The sequence below is a fragment of the Haliaeetus albicilla genome, chromosome 1, assembly GCF_947461875.1.
Source record: "Haliaeetus albicilla chromosome 1, bHalAlb1.1, whole genome shotgun sequence".
Taxonomy (NCBI): domain Eukaryota; kingdom Metazoa; phylum Chordata; class Aves; order Accipitriformes; family Accipitridae; genus Haliaeetus; species Haliaeetus albicilla.
The window spans coordinates 17,207,868-17,232,562 of NC_091483.1; the positions used below are offsets into that span (position 1 = coordinate 17,207,868).

General features: G+C 37.3%; 1 protein-coding gene across 2 annotated transcripts in view; it reads left to right on the plus strand.

Annotated features, from left to right (window-relative positions):
* EDNRA (endothelin receptor type A) overlaps positions 1-24,339 on the plus strand; it is a 34,661-nt gene extending 10,322 nt beyond the window's left edge. For both annotated transcript variants that reach the window (XM_069780369.1, XM_069780374.1), the window contains exons 3-8: positions 6,133-6,260; positions 13,514-13,712; positions 17,599-17,751; positions 19,893-20,026; positions 20,434-20,542; positions 22,476-24,339. In XM_069780369.1, the coding sequence (XP_069636470.1) occupies positions 6,133-6,260; positions 13,514-13,712; positions 17,599-17,751; positions 19,893-20,026; positions 20,434-20,542; positions 22,476-22,616 (864 nt within the window). In that variant the 3' untranslated portion in view covers positions 22,617-24,339. The remainder of the gene's footprint in view (positions 1-6,132; positions 6,261-13,513; positions 13,713-17,598; positions 17,752-19,892; positions 20,027-20,433; positions 20,543-22,475) is intronic.
* Positions 24,340-24,695: the final 356 nt, after the last annotated feature.

Genomic DNA, 24,695 nt, shown 5'->3' on the forward strand with positions numbered 1-24,695 from the left:
CAGCTCTCCCTCTTTCCAGCAAAGTGGTGGAGCACAGCTGGCTTACATATTTGGGATGAGCAACAGTCTGTGGGTCCCAAGCAAGAAATGGATGAGGATTGTCCTGCAATGCAATTCTTTCTTGGATATATGGGTTGTAGGAAGAAGAGAAAGTCTTGAGAACATGCAGTGAATTCTTGTCCTATGAAGTTTCATGGGGACAGAAGGGTCCCAGTTGAGTCACTGAATCAAAATACCACAACAAAATACCACAAGCAGGAGACTCAATCCACCCTTCTTCCTAACTAACTAGCTTTGCAGATCAGAGCCAGGAGGAACACTTCAGTCAGAATCATCATCTTTTCTCACTTAATGCAGTCAGCTCAGTGGTATAGACCTTAGACGCTTCCATGTTCAGTCAGATTTCACCTGGATTCCAACCAAAACACCAGCTACCATACTTGGCCCATGCCTTGAAGCAGACGAGGGCATACATAATTGTAGAACACAATTTAAGAAGGAGTTTTGCCAAGAAAGCTCAATGTCTCCTAGAGGAAACTAGCCTTAAAAAACAAGGAAAAAAATACCCCAAATGTGCTGATCTGACAAAACCAGAAGAATTTCTCTTGTCTTTCATTCTGGGCTATGTTGCAAGGAAAGGAAATCACCCTGGAATACACTGGTTTTGTAACTCCTACTGCACAGTTAGGAGATGCTTATCACATACAACTAGACATTATCTTGCTTGTTTGGTCCCTTTCTCCATTACTGCACAAATGTAACAGAAGTCATGGAATACAGAAGGTATTTCTGTTTGTCCTGCTGTAGACAGAGCAGAAACTCTGACAGCCAGGGTTGTGCCAGAGCTGTTCCATCAGTATCATTGAACACTTAAATGTCATGAAACTCAGGAGAGTATCCTGCATGGGGGTGGCATGAGGGGCAAGCTCTATCTGTACGAAACACTGTTCAGTTTCTGGGAAACAGATCTTGTCTGCCAGCACAACAATGGTCCCAAGTGGATATAGGAAGAGGAAGGCTCTAGAGCACTAGGATTAGATGAGAGCAGGAAGGGGCAGGTATGAAACCTTTGCTTTCATCCTCAGTGCCATGTGGCAGAGAGAGAGGACCTCTTGACATGTAGTTGTTGAACCAAAGCAGTTTTTATAGAGCAGCTCAGAGCTGGTTCACATCCAGCACCTAACCCAGTCCCTCTATTTTGGGCTGAGCTCCAGGGTCATCATCTGCCTGTAAACACACAGTATCAGCCCAGTATTAGATAAAGACTGTGGATGCACACGCGTATGTACTGGTGAATACTCATGTGGCTGGATTATAACATTCTCACTTTTAGACTATATATAAATTGTTTGGGATGCACAGTAAGACTTTATGTTTTGTACATCAGCTAGTATACTAATGGGGCTTAGAAAATAGCAACAGCACTAGAATAAAATCAACGGAGGGACATTTAAAAATCATTGCAAAGGAATGTTCTCAGTGCTGCTGTTTTGTTTGTTTCAAGCTGCAGCGTCAGGGCAGAGAGGCCATATAAAGCAGCAGAGAAGGGGGGATGATCAGGGAAGCTGTGGCTGTCTGGTCACTTTGCTGAGGTTTTTTAAGAGCGACAGCAGAACCTTGAAATCTTGGTTTCTGATTTCAGCGTAAAAATATGCTGTTGACGACACTCTTTTCTCGCTCAGGAATTGCACCACAGTTGAACTGTATGAAATACTCCTAAATTTCAAACTGCACAAGGGGAAAAGCACATTTCCTTTGCTGCATGTCTTATTTTGAAACCTCAGAGATTTTGTAACTGGGTTTGCAAAAGCACAATCCATTTGACCAACTCAGAGAGAACTGGGATACAAGTTGGGATAATCAGCCTGATTCCTCCTATCCTTGTGCCTTGAAAGAAAATGTAATCTGCTAAAATTTTATATTCATTTTGTTTGGATATTAAAACATACAAAAGCACTGGAAGAGCAGACCCAGTAGTCCCAGTTCTTATATCATCCCTAAGTAAATCAGGATGAATACAATTAATTTCCTGGGCCCATTTTTTTATACAAAATAAATGTGTTATTTCCCTCCGAAGTTTCTGTACCCTGCTAGGGCAGAACAGAGGGCAATGCACTTGTTTTGATGTAAAATTAGTAAAACCAAAGACAGGATCAGATTTGCCAACTAAAAATATCTACAGAAGAAAAAACTGGCACCTGATCCAAGGGGAACTAATGAATGCATAGCTGATGCGGAACGATAATTGAGTATACCCACAGAAATGATTGCAAAGTTAATCTTAAAAATCAAGTAACTTAATTCTGATCCTAGTGATTTTGATTAAAATTAACTTTAAAAGAATGTCTAATGATTTGGTACTGATGTTATTTCAATTAGTGGAAAAGTGTAAGAAACAAAAGGAATAAAATACTTTTAATCTTATAAAAAGAGAGCTTCCTGGGGTGTGGGGAAGATGTGTACATGCTGGAACCATGATAAAGCTTCCTTCTGAGGAGTAATGAGTTAGTGAACCTTTTTCAAGTACAACGCTCTTCTTTTTGAAGCTAATATTTGCCTTGTAGTAACAGAGTTTCACAGTCACTACAAAGTGCTTGTTCGTTTCTATTGCTGGGTGTACACTACAGCCACAGTCAGTGCACATAAATTAATAGGTGTCTATCTTTTGATTGCCTTTTAAAGTGTGATCAATAATGGTAAATCAGTTTTGGGGCTCTGGTTGGCACAGGGAGTTGACAAAAGTCTGGTAGGACCTCTTTTCCCTGGCAGTGCCATTTATAATTTAGCCTTCAGACAGTGGTTCCTGAAAACTATTTTGATTTTACCCAAACCCAGACAAGAGTCTGGAGCTGAAATTCCATGTGACTACAACTGATTGGAGAATTACCACGGATTCAGATTGCCCCTTCTTCTTCCAACATTTTTTCTGCAGCCCCTACATAAACTAAAGCCTCATGCAAGAGTTCTAGGCAAGAGGCAAAAATAGGCCATGCGAACATTTGTTACAATGTTGCAAATTACCTAGGAAATAATTCTGCTGGAACTTTCAATGTATTTAATTAAGTCCATAAATACAGACAAAATCAGAGGAACTAATCAGCAGCTTGCAGGTATAATCTCATTATCTTTGTTACTGAAGGTACTAACAATAGTTAAATCACCAACCCTAGTGATCCACTCCCTGGCCTTCTGGCACAAGGGGGATTTGCTTTCACTAAATATGATTGTCCTAAACTGGAATACCACCGCAAAGGTGCTCACATTTTCTCTGCTGTGGTCTTGATGGTAAATAAGATACTCGGCTTCCTTGAAGAAGGCAAGAGTTCTCAATATGCCAGAAAACACAGCAACATACAGGAAGTAGACAAACTTGGACTGATCCTATAGCTTATGTTGAGAAATCTCATTTTAATAATCAGCTGAAGAGAAAAAATAATCCAGTAAAAAATACAATGCCTAACAGATAACCCCTTTCCTATTTAATGAGCAGTCATACACATAAGTTTGCTTCATAGTATTAGCCAACCCAGTTTGCGGAAAGTTATGAATTGCTAAAATCTGTCTTGAAATAAAAGTAATCAAATGACAATATGAATGTGGTCCTAGAGAGACATAGGCAGCGTGTAGTACCTAGCTGCTTCCAGCATTTTTGAGGTATTATTTGGGGAGAAAAAAGCACAAGTAATTTAGCATTGTGATGAATGGCTGCAAAAAAGAGGGGATGTGAAAAAGCCAGATCAGGACTGACTATAAAGAGAAGATGAATTCCTACAAATCTGGCATTCAGTGATAAACATCCTGTACTCCATAGCAAAGTGCTCTGAAAAACTCATGCTGTGAAAAAACAGAAAGGTAACTCCTACCTTAACTGAGATGAAGAGAGATGTGAATTTTAACTCCTCATAGTTAACATTTATATTGTTAAAGGTAGTGATTATTAGTATGTTTCAATTTAACAGTAATTTAAATAGAAATAAAATGTTTACTTTGAATACTGCAGTCCTGAGCTACAACCAATTTTTTTTTTCTAATTCTGCAGACAGAATCCACCCACTCTTATTAGATGAGTGTTTTCCAGAGCCTAAGCATCTGCTGAAAAAATTTTCTAGTCCTTGTGGTTGCAAAGATAACTCTCAAAATATGAAGTGACTGTAAGCAAAGAAGTCTGCCCAAGTATAAAGATGGCCTGGCAGAACAGGTCTGCAAGAAAGTAGACTCTGAAAACAACAATTCAAATTTCTATTGATTTAATCATGTTCCAAACAGTATCATCTTTGTTCAGTTTTAACTGTAAAAATGTTAAAAATATATGATTCATAGGTTGTGTTTATTGTGGAAAGAACACAACTAATGTTTGTGTGCAGAATGCAATGGCGTCAGTCCTTGCACGTTTGTGCAGATGAAAGTATGGTTCTGTGTTCTCCCTTTTCCATTTTGCGCTCTTGCCCAGGGGCAGCTAGACAGTGGCATATCACCTATACTGTATTTATTGGAAACGCTTGTTTACAGTTTAGCTCCATCTCATGCACTTGAAAATAAAACTGTTGTGAAGTTTAAATCTATTTTAGTTCCATAAAACAGTCCCAGGTCTGGATCTGACTATCTTCAAAAATTCAGCAAAATTAGGTTTTAGAAGCTTTCAGAAGCTTGTGTTTGGCTTATAATTGTTACTTCATAGTGTATAATTTGCTGTCTTCCTCTGAAGCAAATAAAAACATCTCCAAATTTAGATGGTACCATCAAAATATTCTGTGTTCTAGCCTTTGTTCAGTAAGGCTTAATATAAATCCAATGACTGCACAGTAGTAATAATTAGTTAATTATCCAGTAAGACAATTATTATTACTGCCTTTGAAAATATGCCCCCTGTCTATATAGTGGATACAACATCAACTAGGATGTTGACAAAGTTACACATCTGGCTCAAACACTTGATATTTTCATTTCAAATCTAATGTTCTCTGTTACACAACCACTTTAACAGAAGTTGGTAAGAGCATAAGAACTGCTGGTCTACATCACACAAAGAACTCGTCTTACCTCTTATTAAGTATCCTACCCCTGGCAAAGGCTCAGTAGCAGAGGCTTAGGGAAGAAGATTAAAAAAACGGTAGCGCAAGAGTGACACCTCCCCTTCTGGAGAAGGTTTAGTGACTTCATTTTTCAAAAGAGCTATTCGTGGCAACTGTAAGATTCCTTTCTTGAATGGAATCAGCTAAGTTAGAGCTCAGTAGTTTGTATGGACTTCATAATTTTTCACTTATTGCATTTACCTACATTTAATGTAATCTGCCATTTTACTGCCAGGCACCCAGTAAAGGGAGATCTTCTGTGATTCTGCAGTCACTTGTAGATTTGACTATCCTGAATAATAGCCTGTATTTTGTATGTATACTTGTTCAATGCTTTAACAGTTACAGCTAGAAAGATTACTGTTTACATGCTAATTATTCACAACTATTCACATGAATCAATGTATTCATATTTGTTATATAAATGCCTCCTTGGAAATACTAATCTAAACCCCAGCCACTCATTCACATCTTTCCAAATGGGTGCTTTTCTTTTGCCTTGTAGTACAGCCCACATGTATGTAAGATGTTAATCCTTTAAAACATAATATGGAACAAATTATGTATGTACAATATTTTCTCCACACGCTTAAGAATCTGGCAGTGAATACTGTCATGAGTTACATAGTGGTACATTTACAATGACAAGAATCTACTTGCGTGCAGCATGAGAATTTGGCTCTGAGGTACTTCATTAAGAACTGCGAGTTACGCTTTGACTGCTTGGTTCTGGGACATGGTAATTGCAACCATTTACGACAGGGCTGAGTTAGATTTTCATTACTCAGTACTGGTGGCCGAAGCACAATAATAAAAACTCTTTTAACAATGCAAGTTGCTATTACAACAGTACAAGGTCGACACCTGAGTTCAAACTTTCACCCCCTGTGCTTCTATAGCAGCAGTTACTTCCCAGGTTCACTCAGTACTAAGGATATTCTTGAGGTATGGAGAATTCAAGGTTACAATGGCTGTGTCTAAGACAAGAAATAATTACAATTGTTACATAATTGGTAAGTTACTGTTTAAATATTCTGATTATTTCATATCTTCTCTTTAGCTCCTTGCTCAGAAGTGGCCTTTTGGAGATTCTGAATTTGGACAATTTCTTTGCAAATTCCTTCCCTTTATACAGAAGGCATCAGTGGGAATCACAGTCCTTAACCTCTGTGCCCTTAGTGTGGACAGGTACAGTATGTTTTACTCTTTTGATAGACACTGTTCTTGCCCTTGCAGTTTTCCTAAAACTGGGAGGACTCAGTATGGTCTTCTTAGCAGGCAGACCACAGTATAGATGTAACTTACATTCTGGTTTTTGATATCCTGACTATAACAAAGCACCACATCTGTGGCTCAAAGTATAATATGAAGCCATTGGACTAATTAAATTTAGAGGTTTTTTTAAAGGTATTTAAAAGCTCTAATAAAGCATTCTTTCAATTTCCTTTACCAAACAATAATTTATCAGGATTTGACTCAGTATTCAGACTTCTTTCTTTCATATGACTTCATGTTTGTCTTGTATTTGAACAGGATCATAATCTTTAGTCTTAAAAACAATTTTTTCAACTCACTGCCTATGGACCATAATTACAGCATTTATTTTGATAACTTTTATAACTAATCGAGTTTTATTGAAAAACATGTTGGAAACTTGCATTGATAGTTTGGAAATTAATGCCTCTGCTAAAAGTGCTTGGGAAGATACATAAACTTTTTGATAGAACAACAGCTAAGATGCTTTTGAACATTATTCTTTATGCTTTTTCTCTTCATACATATAAGGCAATAGCAGATGAAGACTTGACTTGTGAAAAAGCTATTTTTATTGGTCTTGAGTTTACTTGATCATGTTCTCATCCAAAATATCAGTAATTCTGATACAGTAAATATTGATAAATAAAATACATTATGGGTATTAGTACAGCAATGCAAAGGTAAAAGAAACTTTAAAATTAATCCGGGTTTGTTTTTACATAAAAAGTTGATGTACAAGGTTTGCAAAGGATGGGTAACTTAGTAGTATCTGTAGCTGAAATACAGTTCCTTATTGCATAAGTAACTCATTAGCTGAAGCCAGAAACAAAAAAAAATGTAATATAGGCAAGTGTTCTATTTCCATTTTTGAGTCTGACAACTATAAAAAGAATTCTGTTTCTCAAACAATATCTGCCCAGCATAAAATACAATCCCATGGACTGCTCTAAGGAATAAATCATATATCAAGCACATATGAAACAGTTTGTTAGGTAAGTCCTGACCAATGCAGTTTCACTAGATTTAGTCCTACTGTTACATGCACTTTCATAAATTGGAAGTAAGTCAGCTGAAGCTACCACTTTATATATGCATATATATATTTTTACAAGCACTGATTTGCTAATCCTCACAACAACCAAATGCTGTTTCCATTTGAGTATAAAGTCTTGTATGGGATCAGGCTCAGACTATTTAATTTCCTCCCTCAGTTTGCACAGTTTGCCAAGGACATATTCTCTATCATCTGGTGCTACTCTAGTAAATGGTTGCAGAGAATGTGTGTTAGAAAACAGATGTGTACAGCCAGATTCTGATATTGGCTAACATGAAGTATATCTAGGTTAAATCAACATAAAATCAGGATCAGAGAGCACCTTCAACAAGTTAGGTCAGGTGCTGAAAGTAGCATAGTCACATTAATACAAAATTCCACATCACCTACTGTTTGCTTTTTAGTATGAAAAATGAGTAAATACGGAATTGTGTGCTGTCACAGCTGGACTGTTTCTGATCTACAGGCAAGTTATTTTTTTCTTTAAAAAGCTCCTGAAAACTGTCTCATTGATAGTTATTTTGGGTGTCTGTATATAGAATTCCTTTCTACGAGGTTGAAAAAGATAGAGTCAATTGGTATAATGAATTCAAAGCTCCATAGCTTTGATAATTGTTGACTCCTGTCCTTCTTGCAGACTACAGCCTAATTTAGAACAAGATATTTTTTTTTCCTACAAGGACTGTTTTCTGTGCTAACTACACCCTACGGTGAAACTCCAGTCATTACTACTACCCCTCACACAAAAGCGACTTGCACTGGCAGTGTCTTAAGGTTTAACTGTGCATGCCCAAGGGGAACAATGTCCACTCACAGGTGGAGAGGGTTTTAAGAGGCTGACAGAAAACACCAAACCAGCCATTCACCCTTCAGAGGAAGCTCACATTTGTTTCAGATGCTTCTCAGGCATTTTTAAATGCTAGGTCATGATGGTGAGGGTAGTCTGACTCTTTCTCTAAACAGTGTCTGACTGTGACTAAGAGGAAGGATATTTCCCTTCCTGAGCTTTTACTCTTACATATGTCTCAGGCATAATGATTTTGATGAAGAAATGGTTTTAAGAAGAAGAGTGAAGATATGGATCTCATTAATATGTATACACCCTCTTCTTGCCTCTGCATACCAAATTGTATAGAACAGTAATCTCAGGGTAGGTAGGTACTTTCATTTGGCCTAACCTCCAGTAAGTGTATTAAGTAAGTCAAGATTTTACCACTAAAACAAAGCTCCAAGAGCTTTATTTTATTAAGAGCTTTGCAATCAACATACATACTGCTGGCTATCTTTAAAATGAAGAACAGCTGTGATCTTTCACAACAAAGAGGAATAGATTGATATCAGCAACAGTAGTAGTGTCATTTAGGAACTGTTCTGGCACTAATCTTGACAGTGACTGCTTCTTACATCCTTGATAAAGTCTCTTATCTTTTCTGTATTGCTTTTCCTTCTTATAAAGGGCCGATGATACTTGAGGACAGAAATATGTTATACTAGTGGGCCATTTCAACAACTAATTTTCTAATGCAGTCAAAAGAAACAGGGAAACAAAAGTACCTACTCTGTAAGACAGCAAGCATACGGGACCAAGAGTTCACAGACAAGCTATAGCCCATAATTTAATTTTCATATACTCCTTGATTTCATTTCATAAGGCCTACAATACATTTTCTTTTTTAATTCTGATTAGATACCACTATGGTAAAATTAATCCAAATTGTTCCAAAAACTAATGTGAGCCACAGCAAAAAACACAACCATGCTGCATTAATGAGATCAATACTGGAAGGCTAACTAGATTTCTAGAATTATTCTTTACCAAAGAACAATGAAATCATGGAGAGGGCATAGAAAAGCATCAAAAATGATTCAGTGGCCTTACAGATCTCAATTTGTTGCTTATCAAAAATGATACTTAAGGAGCCACTTAAACATAATATCCAAGTACTGAAATACAGATGATGTATCAGATATCCATGGGGTCTTCAGCTTAGCAAAGAAAGATATAATAAGAACCTATAGAACAAGGTTTCAGCCAGACAGATTCCAAATTAAAATAAGGTACACATTTTAACAAGGAGGGTGATTAACTACAAGAAGAAACCACCCGGGAAAGGCGAAGGTGTCCTGTTCTTAATATTCTCAGATCAAGACAGGATGTCCTTCTGAAAGAAATGCTTTAAGCAAGTTATAACTAGATAGGAGTGCAAAATATTTAATTGTATATATGTATACTTCATGATGTAATGATCCCTTGTCCTTAAATACTGTGAATCTGTATGGATAAGTAGCAGGAGGGAGAGGGGAAAAAAAAAAAAAAAAGGCAAGTTGGAATAAATAGGAAGAATGGGAGAAGAGGGAGGAGAAGAAAACAGAGGAGAGAGAGCAACTGAAGAGCACAATATACTAAAGTTGACAGCACATGCATGAGCAGCAGAAAATGAAAAGGGGAGGGAGAAAAGGAGCCACAGCATTAAACAGAGAAAAGGAAATGACCTGGAAAAGAACTGAATATTTTAGACAAGGTTGGAGACAAAAGGGAAACAAACAGGAAAAAGAAAAGTAAAACAAAACACACATACAGAGATTTTGGATTGGAGAATTAAATGTAATGCACGATGCATGCATTTTATGTCAGTTCCCTGGCAGACATCCTGTATTTTCTAAGTATGAAGGAAATAAACGCTGCAGTATTTTCCCACTCCTAATTATGGGAGGTTTGTGGCTAGACAAAGATCCTATATATTACATAACTCACAGAACACCCACTTTAAACATTATACTACCACTATTTTTCAAATCACTCTTACAGCAGTGAGTAAAAAGACCAAGTAATTGCAGGGTAATATGCATTCAGCAAATTCTGATCTAATTACTGAGCTTCTTATACTTTAGCTGAAACCATTCATAAAATTCTTCAGTCAATAATTCCTTATCTGATAGTTATTTTAATTGTGAATGGAAAAAAAATTGCTAATAAAATACATACAGGACCCAAATCCTTACTGATGTGCATACTGATCTTCTCATGTGGAAAACAGACATAACTCAAACAGAACAGGTACAAAAATGCAAGAAAGGACAGAATTGGATTCACAATTTACGACCCATTTGTTGACACTTACATAGTTACACAGGTGACACAACACAAACTTTGCATTTCTTACTTGAAAAATATGTACAGTCTACATGCCCCTGTTTGCTAAGAACATCATTCAGTCAAGGATGAGATAGTATCATGTACCTCGTGCAGCTGATGGGACAGACTATAAAATTGCCAGTCAGTATAAAGTAAACTTCAAATTGATTGTTAAATTTCCAAAGTTCACAAATATTTGAGTATTTGTGTGAAAAGTTATGTTTCTATGAATATTCCATTTAGTCATTAAAGCCAATATTTGATATTTGGTAAAACGAAATATGAGAGGATCACAAATTATTTAAAATTAACTTTGAATTTTAATATGAATAAATATGTGTGAGAAGATATGACGCTGAATGTTACTTTCTCAATTATCTCAGTATAGTTTATGTGTTTCGATGCTCTCAGAATTCCAACCTCTTAGACCTCCTCCCCATGAGTGAACCATCGCCTCACTCCTTTCTGATATTCTTTGAAGATAAGGATGCCTTTAGAAGATGTTTTTATTTTTAATCTGCAAGTCCAAAATGTAGTTTGCTTTTGTATGTTCAAAATCTTTATACATACATTTCTGTTAAAATTATGTACTAAGAACCTGTCTATAGTACACCTGTTACTATGCTGTGTATGATATTGCTATAGATATCAAAGCAAAAGTTTCTAGTCTGTTTACTGCAAGAATGACGGCATACAAAGTTCTGACACCTTCCAGTGATGTTCTGTAATAACGTTTTCTGAAGTTTTTGTGAGGGGCTTACGGCCTGATCTTGCATTCATGCGTCTTCCTTCCAGTAACATCCAGGCTGCAGGGGATTTAATTCACAAGTCTTCCATCCTGTTAAGAAGCACACTTCCAAACTAAAAAGGGGATGTGATACAGGAAATCAGAAGAAATGCTATGTGTGTGAATCCCAAATTAGTGTCTTGGTTACAGGAAGGGTGAGGAAGCCTTTTAATAACTCTAAATTTTACTGATCTCTGTAGCCTAGGTCCTGTATCACTTAACTAATGTTTTTTCCCATCGGAAGCTCTTCATTCCTTCTATCTCAGAAATTCAAAATCCAATGCTTCCAAGCACACTCAAAGCATCCTAACCCAGAGTTCTCAACTACTCTTTTCCTGAAACCCTTGTTATCCCTGAGCCTTCAAGCCCATGCCAAAACTCTGTATTCCTTCCAATCACGTCTCTACCATCCCACCCTAACCCTTGCACAACCTAGTCCTCCAACCTAAAGCTTTCTGATCTAAATTCCCCTGTTCTTTCCTTCCCTTGCCAAACCTCACCCATCCCTGCAACTCAGAGCCTACATACTTACAAACTGTGTCCTCCTGGTCTGTTGAGGGCATCTCCTTTCCCCATACCTTTCACCTTCCTTGTGCCTGCTGGTATGCCCTTTTGTATTCTGGTTAGCTGCTGTCATCAGCTACAACCCCCCTCCCCATTTGCTTTTCTCTGAAAAGCTTAACCTTGGCTCATGCCTTGGAAAGGTGTTAAGAATAAAGGTGGCAGCTGCACATATCCAAATGTATCTGCCAGGAGTCTAGGGGGCAGAAAATGAGGGTATGTCTGAGGAAGAAAAGAATACTTGCCATAGTCAGTAAAATGACACAGCTCCCTACCATTTATAATCTGCTTCAGTGACTTCTTATTCTGACATTTTTTAAAGCAGATGAACAACCTTTCTTGACTTTTTTTCTCCTCAACTAAAGACTATTTCACCACTGGATGCCATGATACATCCATGTAGCACTGTAATTCCAAATGGGAAGGTGCTATTATTTTGGGGAATTAAAATAAACAGTTTAGAAACTGTTACATCACCAATGACAGAAAGCTCTCCAACATAATTTTTAGATAGCACTGTCTTTGCTAAATTGTTAGAAATGCTAAGTAACTCGTTTACTGCAGCTATTGCTAGACAACAGTTAAGTCTGCTACTGAAAATTTTATTTATGGACTGGTTTGTACTCTGTATTGTATGCCTATCAGTCTTCTCCAAATAACTGTTGACCAGAGTTGGCACAGAGGTTGAGGTCTCAAAGCTAATAAATTGCTACAAGTTCCTTGAAAACTGGCAGACAAGTAGAGGAGAAAGACACTCTCAGTTCCCTGACTGGGGGAAGGGCTGCAGCCTGGTAACAAGAATCCTCCAGTGTTGGAGGGACAGAGAAGGTAAAGAGAGGAAGAGGAAAAAGGAGAAATGCATGGGCCATCTTTGAAACTTCTTTAAGAGTTCTCAGCTTTTACCAAGATTACAGTTGAGACACATACACATAGGAAAGCAGGTTTCAATAATTCCACTTTTTACAGAGCAACTTGCTATCTAAGGGATAAAGTAGTGCGAAAATATGTTGGTTTTGCCACATCCAGTCTTTTTACCCATGCGCTTCAGTTTCTCATCAGAAAGGTGATGCAGAGGCTGAGATAGCTGTCAGAAAGTCCTAACTAGCACTCAGCTGTAGTCTAAGGCAAATACAGAATATGCTGCATAAACCCAGCATTTTTAACATTCAGTAGTGTAAATAGAAGAAATGCATTTTCATTTAATGAAGAGTATTTTCACAGTATTTCATTGCATGGAAGCTGACAACTTCAGATAGCACTGCTATTACAGCTGAGGTAGCTGAACGAGATAGACGTTTTGTATCCATTAGAACGGCCTGTGTGCCTGGAAGCTCTTTTTCTTCTGTTATGTAAGCTGATCTAGTGGAAGGTACAGTCTGTCCTCACAAACCTTGCCTACTTTAATTAGAAATCATTAGCGTAGTCCACATTGCAGAATTCCACACAGTCCTGTACCTAAGTAGAACAGTTGCAGCCAGCTCTCCGCTAACCCCCCTTGATGAGCTCTGCTGTGTCCTAGGTGGCTTGACAGCTGGCAGAGCCCCTGGAACAGGCAGAAAAAACAAGCAATGCAAGTCTAAGATGTCTCAATTTAAGGAAGAAACTGAAGGTTGGAAACTAAGGCCTCTTATACTGGTCTCTTTCAGGTACAGAGCAGTTGCCTCGTGGAGCCGTGTTCAGGGAATTGGAATCCCTATGATTACTGCTATTGAGATTTTCTCCATTTGGCTTCTGTCCTTCATACTGGCTATTCCAGAAGCAATTGGTTTTGCTGTGGTACCTTTCAGATACAAGGATGAAGGTTATGTTACGTGCATGCTCAATCCTACAAATAATTTTATGTTGGTAAGTAACATCCTTTCTTCTGTTTTTGGAATCCACAGTATATAGGTTAGACAATTGAGATACTGGATTATAATACACTTTATTCATCCATTAAAGTGCAAAATGTATTCTAATGTATATTGGTGCGAAGAGGATCCTTCATTTACAGGGATCTGTCTCTACTTTCAGCCAGAGATACTAAATGGGACTTTACAACATTTTAATTTCTTCACTGCTGAGGATTCTTAATACAGAAATTTGCAATTCGGGCTTGCTTAAAGTACAATCAAGAGATGTATCAGGGTAGCCAGAGCCTTGGAAGGTATTGTGTTTCTAGGTATAACACCTTGGAGCTTGTAACTGTCAAAACCCATGTTTTACCATGATTAGTCATCATTTTGCATGCTGTAGCCAGCTCTTTTGGCAGATAAAGAAAAGGGTGGGGCCATGCTCTAACATAACTTCTCCTATTCTATATGCACTTACAAAGTCAAGCAGAGAATAATCCCTTCCTTTACAAAAAATCATGACTACAAATCTGACAGACTCACATCTCCAACCTAGGTAGCTTGGGCACTGTTAGCTGTCATGTAGATACAGCTACTCAAGAGCAAGAGAAGTGCCTAAGACATACCAGGCTTCTTTGGCATGTTTCATAGCCCTCATCCTCTGTGCTACTGCAGCTTAACAGTTGCCAATACCTACATTAGCTTGTTCAAAGCAAGTCAGGTGAGTAGTCACTACAGAATTAATAGATCTTTACTGCATAGGGGGATAGTTATTTTCTGCCTGGTCTTACACTGAGAAAAAGGGAAAGTGGTATCTTAATTTTTTCTTTGCAAACCCAAAGAAGGGCCAGCCACCATTCACCCAGTAATAAAAAAAGAGTAATACTCTGTTTTGTGTCAGAGAAGACAGATAGTGCAATGCCTTAAGTCTTGAGGGAAACTCCATATTTTTTTTCCAGACTAGACTTTTTCATGATAGAGTGCAAAGTTCCTCTTTTTTGAATGTCTGGCACTTCTTTTATTGGATCAGAATGTGGCTTGGGCTGGAATTGGGAAGGATAGGGCAAAACGGAGCTAGGAAATTTAGAAAATAAAAAGTGTGGATGATTAGAGTTTTTCAGAGGAACATCCCCAACTTTGGCAGGATTACACAGACTGCAGGGATGGCAGAAAGAACAAGAGACAATTGCAAGAGAAGACAAAAGAAATTCTCTAATGGAAATAATTAATGCGGGTGAAAATGGAGAGGAATTCCCCAGGACTTACTATACCTTTGTTTCTAAACTCTACAGACTATATGACTGTAGATACTGTAGTTAGAAGAATATGATTTATGAAATGCACACTGCAGCAAATTTCCCTTTTGTAATAGTTGTTTTTCTCCACAAATGCACCTGCACAATCTTCACTTCTCTCCCTAAGAAAAAGAATAGTTTTCTCTTCCCTTTTCTCAAAAACACTACAGTTCAGGTCTTCCACAGGCATGCTAACTTTAATGATTATTATTCTGTTCTTAATGTGGTAAGTAGAACAGCTTGTTTTGTTTTATTAGCAGGAATTAGTATCTTTTACTTGCTCTGCATAATTCAAAAGCTCCAAATCTCCCCACACCAGTTTGATTTTCGAGGAGACAAACCAGCATTTACATCCAAGCTGAGAGTAAATGTTGGACATGCCAGTCAAAATGGAGAGTGTTGTGTTTCAATGCGTTGCAAGCAAGTACAAACATGAGATTAAAATGGAAATACCATTTTAACCTTAACTATAGTATCTACTACCACAAACACCACAATAAACAATTACTAAACTTTGGGAAGGACTTATAATTAAATTTTGTTTTTAATAGGAGCTTTATTCATGTTTAAAGCTATCCTTGAAAGACTTAAAAGATTCATGCTAGACCATGATTCCCAAGAGGCTGAGTGCACTAGGAAACTTGTTTAAAATGCACATTTCCTGTAGAAAACCAGTTCCATGTGGGCTTTCAAGACAAACAAAAGAATGTCTACTTCTCTTAAATCAACCCAATTTTGTGCTTTGATGTAAGCTTTGTGAAACTCAGATTCCACAATTAATCATTTACAGACGTTTTCTTGTAGGTTTTACAACCTCACAAAGCCAGGTCCTCATACAGAATTGATGCACTGGTCAGGGTTGTAACACAGAACTCTATGCGTGTGTTTTCTTGACTGACAGGCAATGCTCACAAAAGCTGGTAGACTGATACAACAGAAAGTTTTCCTTGTAAACATAGCATGGATTCACAGAGCACACATTTTGTTGTGCTGCCCAACCAATATGATTCTAGTCTGACTCGGAGGAATTTGCCACGGAAAAGATAATTGTCTCCATGTATTAGCAATCCTTTTCTCTGCAGAAAGAGTGGTAATTGGATTTCCCCTCAGTACAAACTCTTCAAATATGAGGCATATTGTTTTTCTCGTTTTCTGCTGGCAGAAGCTCTGTTCCCAGTGGGGGAAATTGTAGCCCCAAGGAGAGTGCAACTATGCAGCAGACTGTAGCCGCTCCTCACACAGGGATGAGGCTAATGAGGAGGAGGAAACAAGCTAATCAACACAATTCAAAATGTCCTGTGAGGTGGGGTTGTGGCCTAGATACCAGCAGCATACTCTAAATTAGCAAGCTCTGTAAGCAGCTGTGTTAGGGCAGAGGGAGAAAAATCAAAAGCGTTCCCTTTTCTTAGTAAATCAACTTTCTAGTGTAACTAAAACAGATTTAAAAATGAACATTATTAAATACTAGTCTATTAATTGCATCCATTTTTTTTCATCTTTCAAAGTTTAGTACCATTAGTTTTAAAAGTAAACAAGATGTCAAAAGTTTGACTTTTTCAAACAGGATTCATATAACCCTCAGTTATTAGCATTTTGACATTTGGTGTGGGAACTGTGATGTTACAAGAGCACATCCACTAGGAATAAACAAGCTAGGGGAAAGATTGTGAGAAAGAAGGTTCCCTTTTACACACATCCATCTCAGTGACTAATAACATAGAGACAGGAAGTATTTAAAATGTCATATTTCAGTGCACACTTTTGGCTAAGCATCAAAGTAAAAAACCAAGATACAACATTTTCTCAAGTCTGAAAATATAATCGTCTAAGGAAGAGTAATTTTAAATGTTTTGTCAAACATAGTATTTCCCATAATACATAAATGTATTAACTTAAACCACAGCTTAAATCACAGCTAACACTTAAAATTACACAGCAAAGTACTACTCTATCAAGTCCTTCAGTGTCCTGTCACAAAAGGCAAATCGTATGAATGGCAGGCAAAGGGTTAAAAGTAACTGTACCACTAGAAGCCACCTGTCTTAAGCTTTGCATATATATCAGACAGATGCTTATGAAGTGGCTCCTATCTGCCCAGTACATAAGCAAACCAACTACCAATCTTTTCAGTGATAACAAAAGGTGATTGAACTTACAAGACATTTTGAATTTTCCTTTTTTGGAATCAGGACAGAAGCTGTAGAGGTAAATGGCATTTCCTGAGACAGGCTTTTAGTAAGATTTGTTATCTCAAACTGACACTGTCTACATTTCGGCATGTCTTTTTCATGAAACTGGATTCCAGTTTTCATGAATGAGTGTTAAGTGTTCAGAAAACACAACCAAAAAAAATTAATTTCAACCCAAGAAAGACTGCAACAAAGGTAGAGGCAGACTATCTGTAAGGTAAAATAAGTGTTACACTGCCAGAATTCCCATTTTGATGTTGGTTCAAAACAGATCAACAATAAGGAAGTTTACATCATTTGTGCTGTTTACCGATAGACAGATACCAGCGTACCATCACACTTTCCAAGACGTTTCTGTGGTACTTTTAATTGAACAGTAAGAAAATATAATCTCTTTTCTTTATCTTATCAACAGTTTTACAAAGATGCAAAGGATTGGTGGCTGTTTGGTTTCTATTTCTGCATGCCACTGGCTTGTACTGCCATCTTTTATACGTTAATGACTTGTGAAATGTTAAACAGAAGAAACAGCAACTTGAGAATTGCTCTCAGTGAACACCTTAAGCAGGTAAATATTAGGAACACCATTGTTTGAAAATACTGGTGTTCTTTCTTTGGGTTATCTTAGAAATGTTTCAAAGTGTACTTGAATACGGTAAATTACAGAAATAGAAAGTGAGGATGTAGGTTATTTATGATGTTAAGGTATTCATTTAAGCCCAGAACACAAGACTAAATCATAGTATAAGGAGGTATTGAAGACAGTACGCTCAGGAAACTAGCCAGTTTCTTAAGTATGTATGATTACTGTACTCTCCTGCTCTTTAACCTCAGATCACTACTGGCTAAATGCTTTGAAATTTAACTACAAAGATTTGCTAAAAAATGTTTCTTTTTATTCACAAAGATATGACTTCATGGGTCCTCCCTACTTTTGGCACACTTTGATATGTAACTTTAGTTTCATATAAGAAGCAACTGTAGAATAACATGGTTTAGAATAGAGTGGATTTTTTTTTTTTTCAGGGTTACTGCACTGTTGCAGTACCACTGCTGTAGCTGCTTTGAAAAGAGCAACAGGAGGGCAGTACAAACGATCATTGAGTAAAGTCACTCACAGAACCATCAGATCTCACTTTGCTGTTTTTGCAGCACTGTCTGATGTTTAATTCCTAACTGAAATTTTAAAAACAATCTGTAGCTTTCCCCCAGCATTAACATCAGCCCCTCAAATTCCACTCTTTCTTTCAAACTCCACATTCACAGATGTGAATCCCTAAAGCAGTCCCCTCTGCATCAGAGTGAGTTCTCTCGGGGGTTCCTCCTCTGCTGGTTCATTCCAGATCAGGGCAGACTGGAAAATCCTCCCCTTCTGCAGATGCTCCACTTTTTCCCCTCATCAGGCCCCAGGGCATGCACCACAGTCTGTCCTAAGGCCACAGGCAAGCTACTCCACCCATTAGAACTAGAATGGCATGTACTGGGTGGGGGAATCCACCCTCCAGCTTTCCCATCCTGATGTGCAGTGACCAGCAAGCTACTTAGGGTGGTTGCTGGAGGATGACTTTATGGCACAATTTACAAGAGCCTGTCTTTTTAACTATCACCTTTTAGCACTTCCTTCCTTCCTTCCCTACAGCCTTGTCCACATTAATGTCTAGTCATAATCCTTTTCGTATTTTGATAAAAACTGGTATTACAAGAAAGAAGAAACAATAATAGTCATACTCAAAGCCTAACAAGACTTACTGTAATCACACATTTGACTTTAAGTTTTTTAACGGCAGAGCCTTGTAATGCTTGTTATTTGTTACATTACAGTGGCAGTTTCAGAAGTGGTATTCTTACCCCTTCATGTACTTCTATCAAATCCATGCCTACCAAACACCACTGGTATGCATTGTCAAAAATGCACTCAAACATGTGTAAATCTCGAGCCATATAAAATATCCATTAAATTGAAATTATTTCCTAAGTATTATGAGATTAATCTGTAATACAGACATTTCTAAAATTTTGTTTGTAGAGGAACTATTTACTTAAGAACATCAAGATCACAGAGAAAGAATCACATAGCAAAATTAATGTACTGCGCAGTATCTCTTTATGTAATATGATGCATACTAAATATAAAATAATACATCAGAGAGAATTTGACATCCTGACTAGGTACGTGGTTGAATGGGACTTTTATTACCAATTGATTTAGGTGCCTTGGGTTTACAGATTGCCCCGCATAAAAGAATAGGTACAAGTGGTTTATCAAGCAGGTGTGATCCCAGTTTCCTTCATACATGAAAAAGTTCTTTTGCAGATTATGCATGTTTCTGAAGAAGGAGGTTTATCTGAGGGATTGCCAGAAAACTAATCCAGTGTAGAGGAAAAAGAAGGGCTGGGAAAGTAATCAGGTTCAGGAGAGACCAGCTGTGGATTTTCCTTGGCTAACATCTACAGTGTCCTGGCAATGACCTGTGTCCTCCAGCTGCTCCAGTCTCAGTGATGAGCAGATGCTGTTGAGGATGGTCAGAATCAAGAACATGACAAGCCCCATAAAAAATGGTTCAGGGACATCGGATAGTCTGGAAGCTGCATTTTGGGAATCCTTGCATGCTTTATCTGGATTTCCTTGCCACCAACATCACTACACTACAATCACCTACCAATATGAATTAGGCACTCAGTCACAATTATCTTTACTTCTTTTTCTAGCGTCGAGAAGTTGCAAAGACAGTTTTCTGTTTAGTAGTGATTTTTGCTCTCTGCTGGTTCCCTCTCCATTTGAGCCGAATTTTGAAGAAAATGGTATACAATGAAAGAGACCCCGGCAGATGTGAACTGCTCAGGTACTTAATTTTCTATGTCAATCAGTTGTTTATACTGGAAAAATAAAATGCCGCACACTTGGAGTTTATGTGAGAAATGTCATTGTGCATGCGACTGTGGTGTTAGAAGAGCAAACGCTTTGTTTTATGACTTTTCAGCTGCATCCATTTTTAGGGGTTTCAATTTTAATGGGGTAGCATAATTTCAATAAATGTTGTTTGTCACCATTGCAGTCACTTCCCTCTAGCTTTTATGAACTTCTGTGAGACAGATTCTTACAGACCTGGCATGGTACAAGATTAGATTGAGGGAGTTAGGTAAGAGACAGTTAGTTTCTGTGACAGAAGATATTGTAACCACAAAGAGTATGGATGCTTCTACAGTATATGAAGAGTCTAAATGTTTTGCTTTCTCTTTTGTTGCTTAGTTTCTTGCTGCCATTGGATTATATCAGCATCAACCTGGCAACCATGAACTCTTGTATAAACCCAATAGCTCTGTATTTTGTGAGCAAGAAGTTTAAAAACTGTTTCCAGGTAAGATCTTCTTGATAAGATTTTATGTCCAGTTAATGAACTGTATTAAACCACTTAGTTATTACCTATTTTTAGCAGTTGGGAGATGAGGCATGCAAAGGAATGAAAGATTATAAATTATCTAGTTTACCAGCTAGCAGCTCACATAGCACACATACCAAACTGAAAGAACTATCCACTTTATCTGAAATGCTAAACCAGTAAATAAGTTTGACTTAGTCCTCATATGTAAACATGTAAACTGAGACAGACATGCTCTTGTAAGTACTATTTATCTGCATGTGACATGTACATGAAATAGAATTTGTTTGTAACATATTTCCCACTCCAGATGAAGTCAAAGAACACGTACATAGGACACCAAACTGTCTGCAGTTAAACAATCCCATTAACAACTAAAAATTTCAGGCTCGATTACCAAATCAGGCACCTGAGTTGACTTTGGCAATTAAATATGCATTGTGGCTTTTGCCTGCATTTTTCCAGTTCCTACACATAAAAACGTATTTTAAGGCTAAAATAATTTCCTTGTGACATTGTGCCTCTGCAAGTCCCAGTTCACCTAATAAAGGTAATACAGGAAGAAAGAAAATGGGAGCATATAGTGGTAAAGAAAGTAATTAAATGGAAAAGGAAGACTGAAATAGCTTTATCTGCAAAGAAAAATAAAAGACGACAGGACTGCACCACTAAACTTTAAGTCTGTGGATAGGCAACTCAAGCTACTGAAAAAATGTAATAAATTATTAGAATAGAGAATAGCTGTTTGTCTGTAGCTTGCTCAAACTTACAAAGTATTTCAAGAGAGCATTTTCACATGACAAATAAGAAGTCAGCTTTGCTTTTTATAGTCCCCTACTTCATTTGGGAACTGTGGAGAGGATAATATACCTCAACTTGTCCTCAGGTGAAAGGGAGAGGTAACAGTGCATACTACCAGGCTGCTCCTCATGTCATTAGTTCATTCTTCCCATTTGTCCTTCCAAATAAAACTACCATCCAACAACTTTAATTATTTTCAGCTATTATTTAATCCTTCCCAGCTTCTCAGTATAGCTTACGCTTTCCCTTCTACTATCAAGGTCATTAATTCAGGCAATGTTTCCATTTTGTATTTGAGTTTCTCACCCTACCTCTGTTGCTATTTTACATACCCACCCACAGAGAGATAGCACATGAATCTTAAGTCTGGCTTTACCTCTCTGCAACACTCCTTCTCCTTGAGTTCACAGAAGTGATGGATCTACTGCTGATACTGCCGTTGCTCCTCTGAGGCCCTAACTCTTTCCCCTAAAGTAGAGATTCCATCTACATAGAATTAGGCACTAGTTTTTGTGAAGGGAGGGGAGGATAGCTGAAGAATCCTTTCTGCTCCTTTCAGAAGATACAACTGAACATACCAGCCTGTGAAGAACCTGGGAGTATGATCCTGAATGATCATCTATTCTTAACTGTGAAAAATTATATACCTCAATATATTCACCGTCCCTTTTCCTAAACAATTTATATTCTTCTAAGGTGTGAGAAGAGACCTACTTCACAGGCTGGGGAATTTTCTTCTTTTCTTTTACATGCTAAGCAGCACACTGATCCCTAAGTTTGAAGTGCAGTGATAAAGAGGGGGAAAAACCCAACGCAGCTCTTACAATATGTATTGAGTTCTGCCAGCTCTCAATCTATTTACCTTAGTCAAATTTCCCTTTTGATACTGTGAAAATTTTTCTTAAATAAGAGGCACAGGCTGGGCCTAATTTGCTGCATTTGTGATGTTTAATCACAAGAATTGTTTGCATCCTAGGATAAAAAATTTGCCTGCATGCAGCTATCACTCACTTCAGCTAGAATCGTCTGTTCATTTCTGAATAAAAAATATGGCTGGCAATTTGCAGAGTTGAAAGATTTGTGTTAACCTTTTTTTTTTTCCAATTTCCAGTCATGTCTTTGCTGTTGCTGCTCCCAATCTAAGAGTCTAGTGACTTCGGTGCCCATGAATGGAACAAGCATTCAGTGGAAAAATCAGGAATTAAACAATCACAATACAGATCGAAGCAGCCATAAAGACAGCATAAACTGAAAATTAAGGACTCTCATACCACTTCAGAATCAAACAGGAAAAAAAGTCACAACAAAGCTATTTCAGCAGGAAGCCCAGTGACTGTTCCATAATCAATTCAGACATGTACACCCTTGTACCTAATTCTAGAGGTGACTGAGTAGATTGACTAACTATAAGTGTGATGTTCTATGGACTGAGATCCACTGGATGGTAATTCTGTCTCTGAAAATGATATTGATGTGATTATGACACCAAAAACCTGACTTGAACTACACAGGTGGTTTGCTCTTCTGAACCAAGCAGGAACTGTCCAGTGTCTGACTGGTACAATACAATCTTTTTACCTGACTGTCACCTAGAATTAATCACTCTGGAATTTTTTAGAAGATATCAACATGGAATCTGTCTGTGACTATATTTTCTCTCTGCCCATTTGTCTTTTAACTTTTATTTGTGTGGTGGATATATTCCATTCACCAGTATGTTTTGCATGTTGTTTTTGTTTTTCAGGTTTATGTTGGAAAATGTTTTGGTCCACACCAGTATTTTATTTACTTATGTTACAATGGGTCAGGACATTAGCTGGGCAGTTCACCTTTGTAGCACTTCAGTACTTAAAAATAGGAAATGACCATTTAAAGTAGCATAAACATTTGGCACTTAAGCACAGATTAATACCAAAAAAAGAGGTATTAATAATACAGTACTATACTGTGTTATTTATTCTAATGCTCTGTACAAAATAACCATAATAAACATAATCTATATCAGCAAAAAGAATGAAAGATGCCCACAAAGGGGCATCTTACAATGTGTTTTTAATTAACCTGCCATGTTAATTCTTAAACTATATGAACCTATTAATCTATTTAGACTGTAGCTGTGTTAAATCTAAGTCAAAATGAGGGTCAGTGGAACACAGTGAAACATTACAGCTGTCCAAAGAGTTCTGAGAATATGGTTATTATCATAGCAAGTATGCAGAACACTACTTACACATTGTGAACATGAGGTTATAGTCATAGTAAATGCAGAACTGTGGAAGTCCCTAACAGTTGGATGTGCACGAGGGTGTTTTGTGCCTTATGCTTGCAGAGTTCTTTGTCTTACTCTCACAATGTTAAAAGATTTTAATGGGGTTTGATAGTTTATTAGAATTGTTAACCATACAAATGCTATGAATAATATATAGAAAATATTGCTTGCATACATGTAAACTGGTGATTTACTTATTATTTCCATCCATTATGGTTACATGGCAAGAGATTCCTTGTTTGGCTATAAAAATTTTTAATAGGTAGCCTTTCATTAAATAGTGGAATTAAATAGTGTGGTGTCATATATAGTATGCCTCATGCACAAATCTGCTAGGAAATTTGTAGCATGTGTTGTGCCAGGCTAGGAAGCAGTAATTAAAATTCCACAAAATTTTAAACATCCATTACATTTCAAGTGAAAGATATAATCCTGCATATTTTTATTTATGAGGTCAAAATGCTAGTGCCTACAGTGACTTCTGCTGCATAAGTTTCCCAAATGTTTACATTCACACAAATCTTCTAAAGTATATTAAAAAAAAAGTTCTTTAAATTGGTTTATGTATTTTTGTGTGCTTTTGTCTCTGTGACATATATGCCTGTATAAATACATACAAATTTATGTTCATATGTTATAAACCTAAATACAGTCTTCTGACAGTGCTCTGTAGTAGTGCGTAAGAGCATGGTATTGAATAAGACTTGGCTGAATTTTATTCCAAACATTTCGTCCTCAAACTGTATCAAAAATCATAGTAAATGAGTAACAATGCTTTCCTTTGAGAAGGTTGAATTACTGAGTCTCTTTACATCCTGATAACTTCACTGCTTCTTTGACAGAATGTATTGAGCAGATGATAAAAGTAAACAGAAAACAGACATGAGAAATGGATTTAAGTTGTAAATTGCCCCTTCTTTATTTCAAGGCAGGAAAAAGCTTTGTGCGCATTCCCCTCTTCTGTTATTTATCTGATGGTTAGATGAACCAAAAAATTCATACTATACCAGCAAATCATTAATCTGGTTGTTTAGAGACAATCTTTTCTACCTGTCTACATAA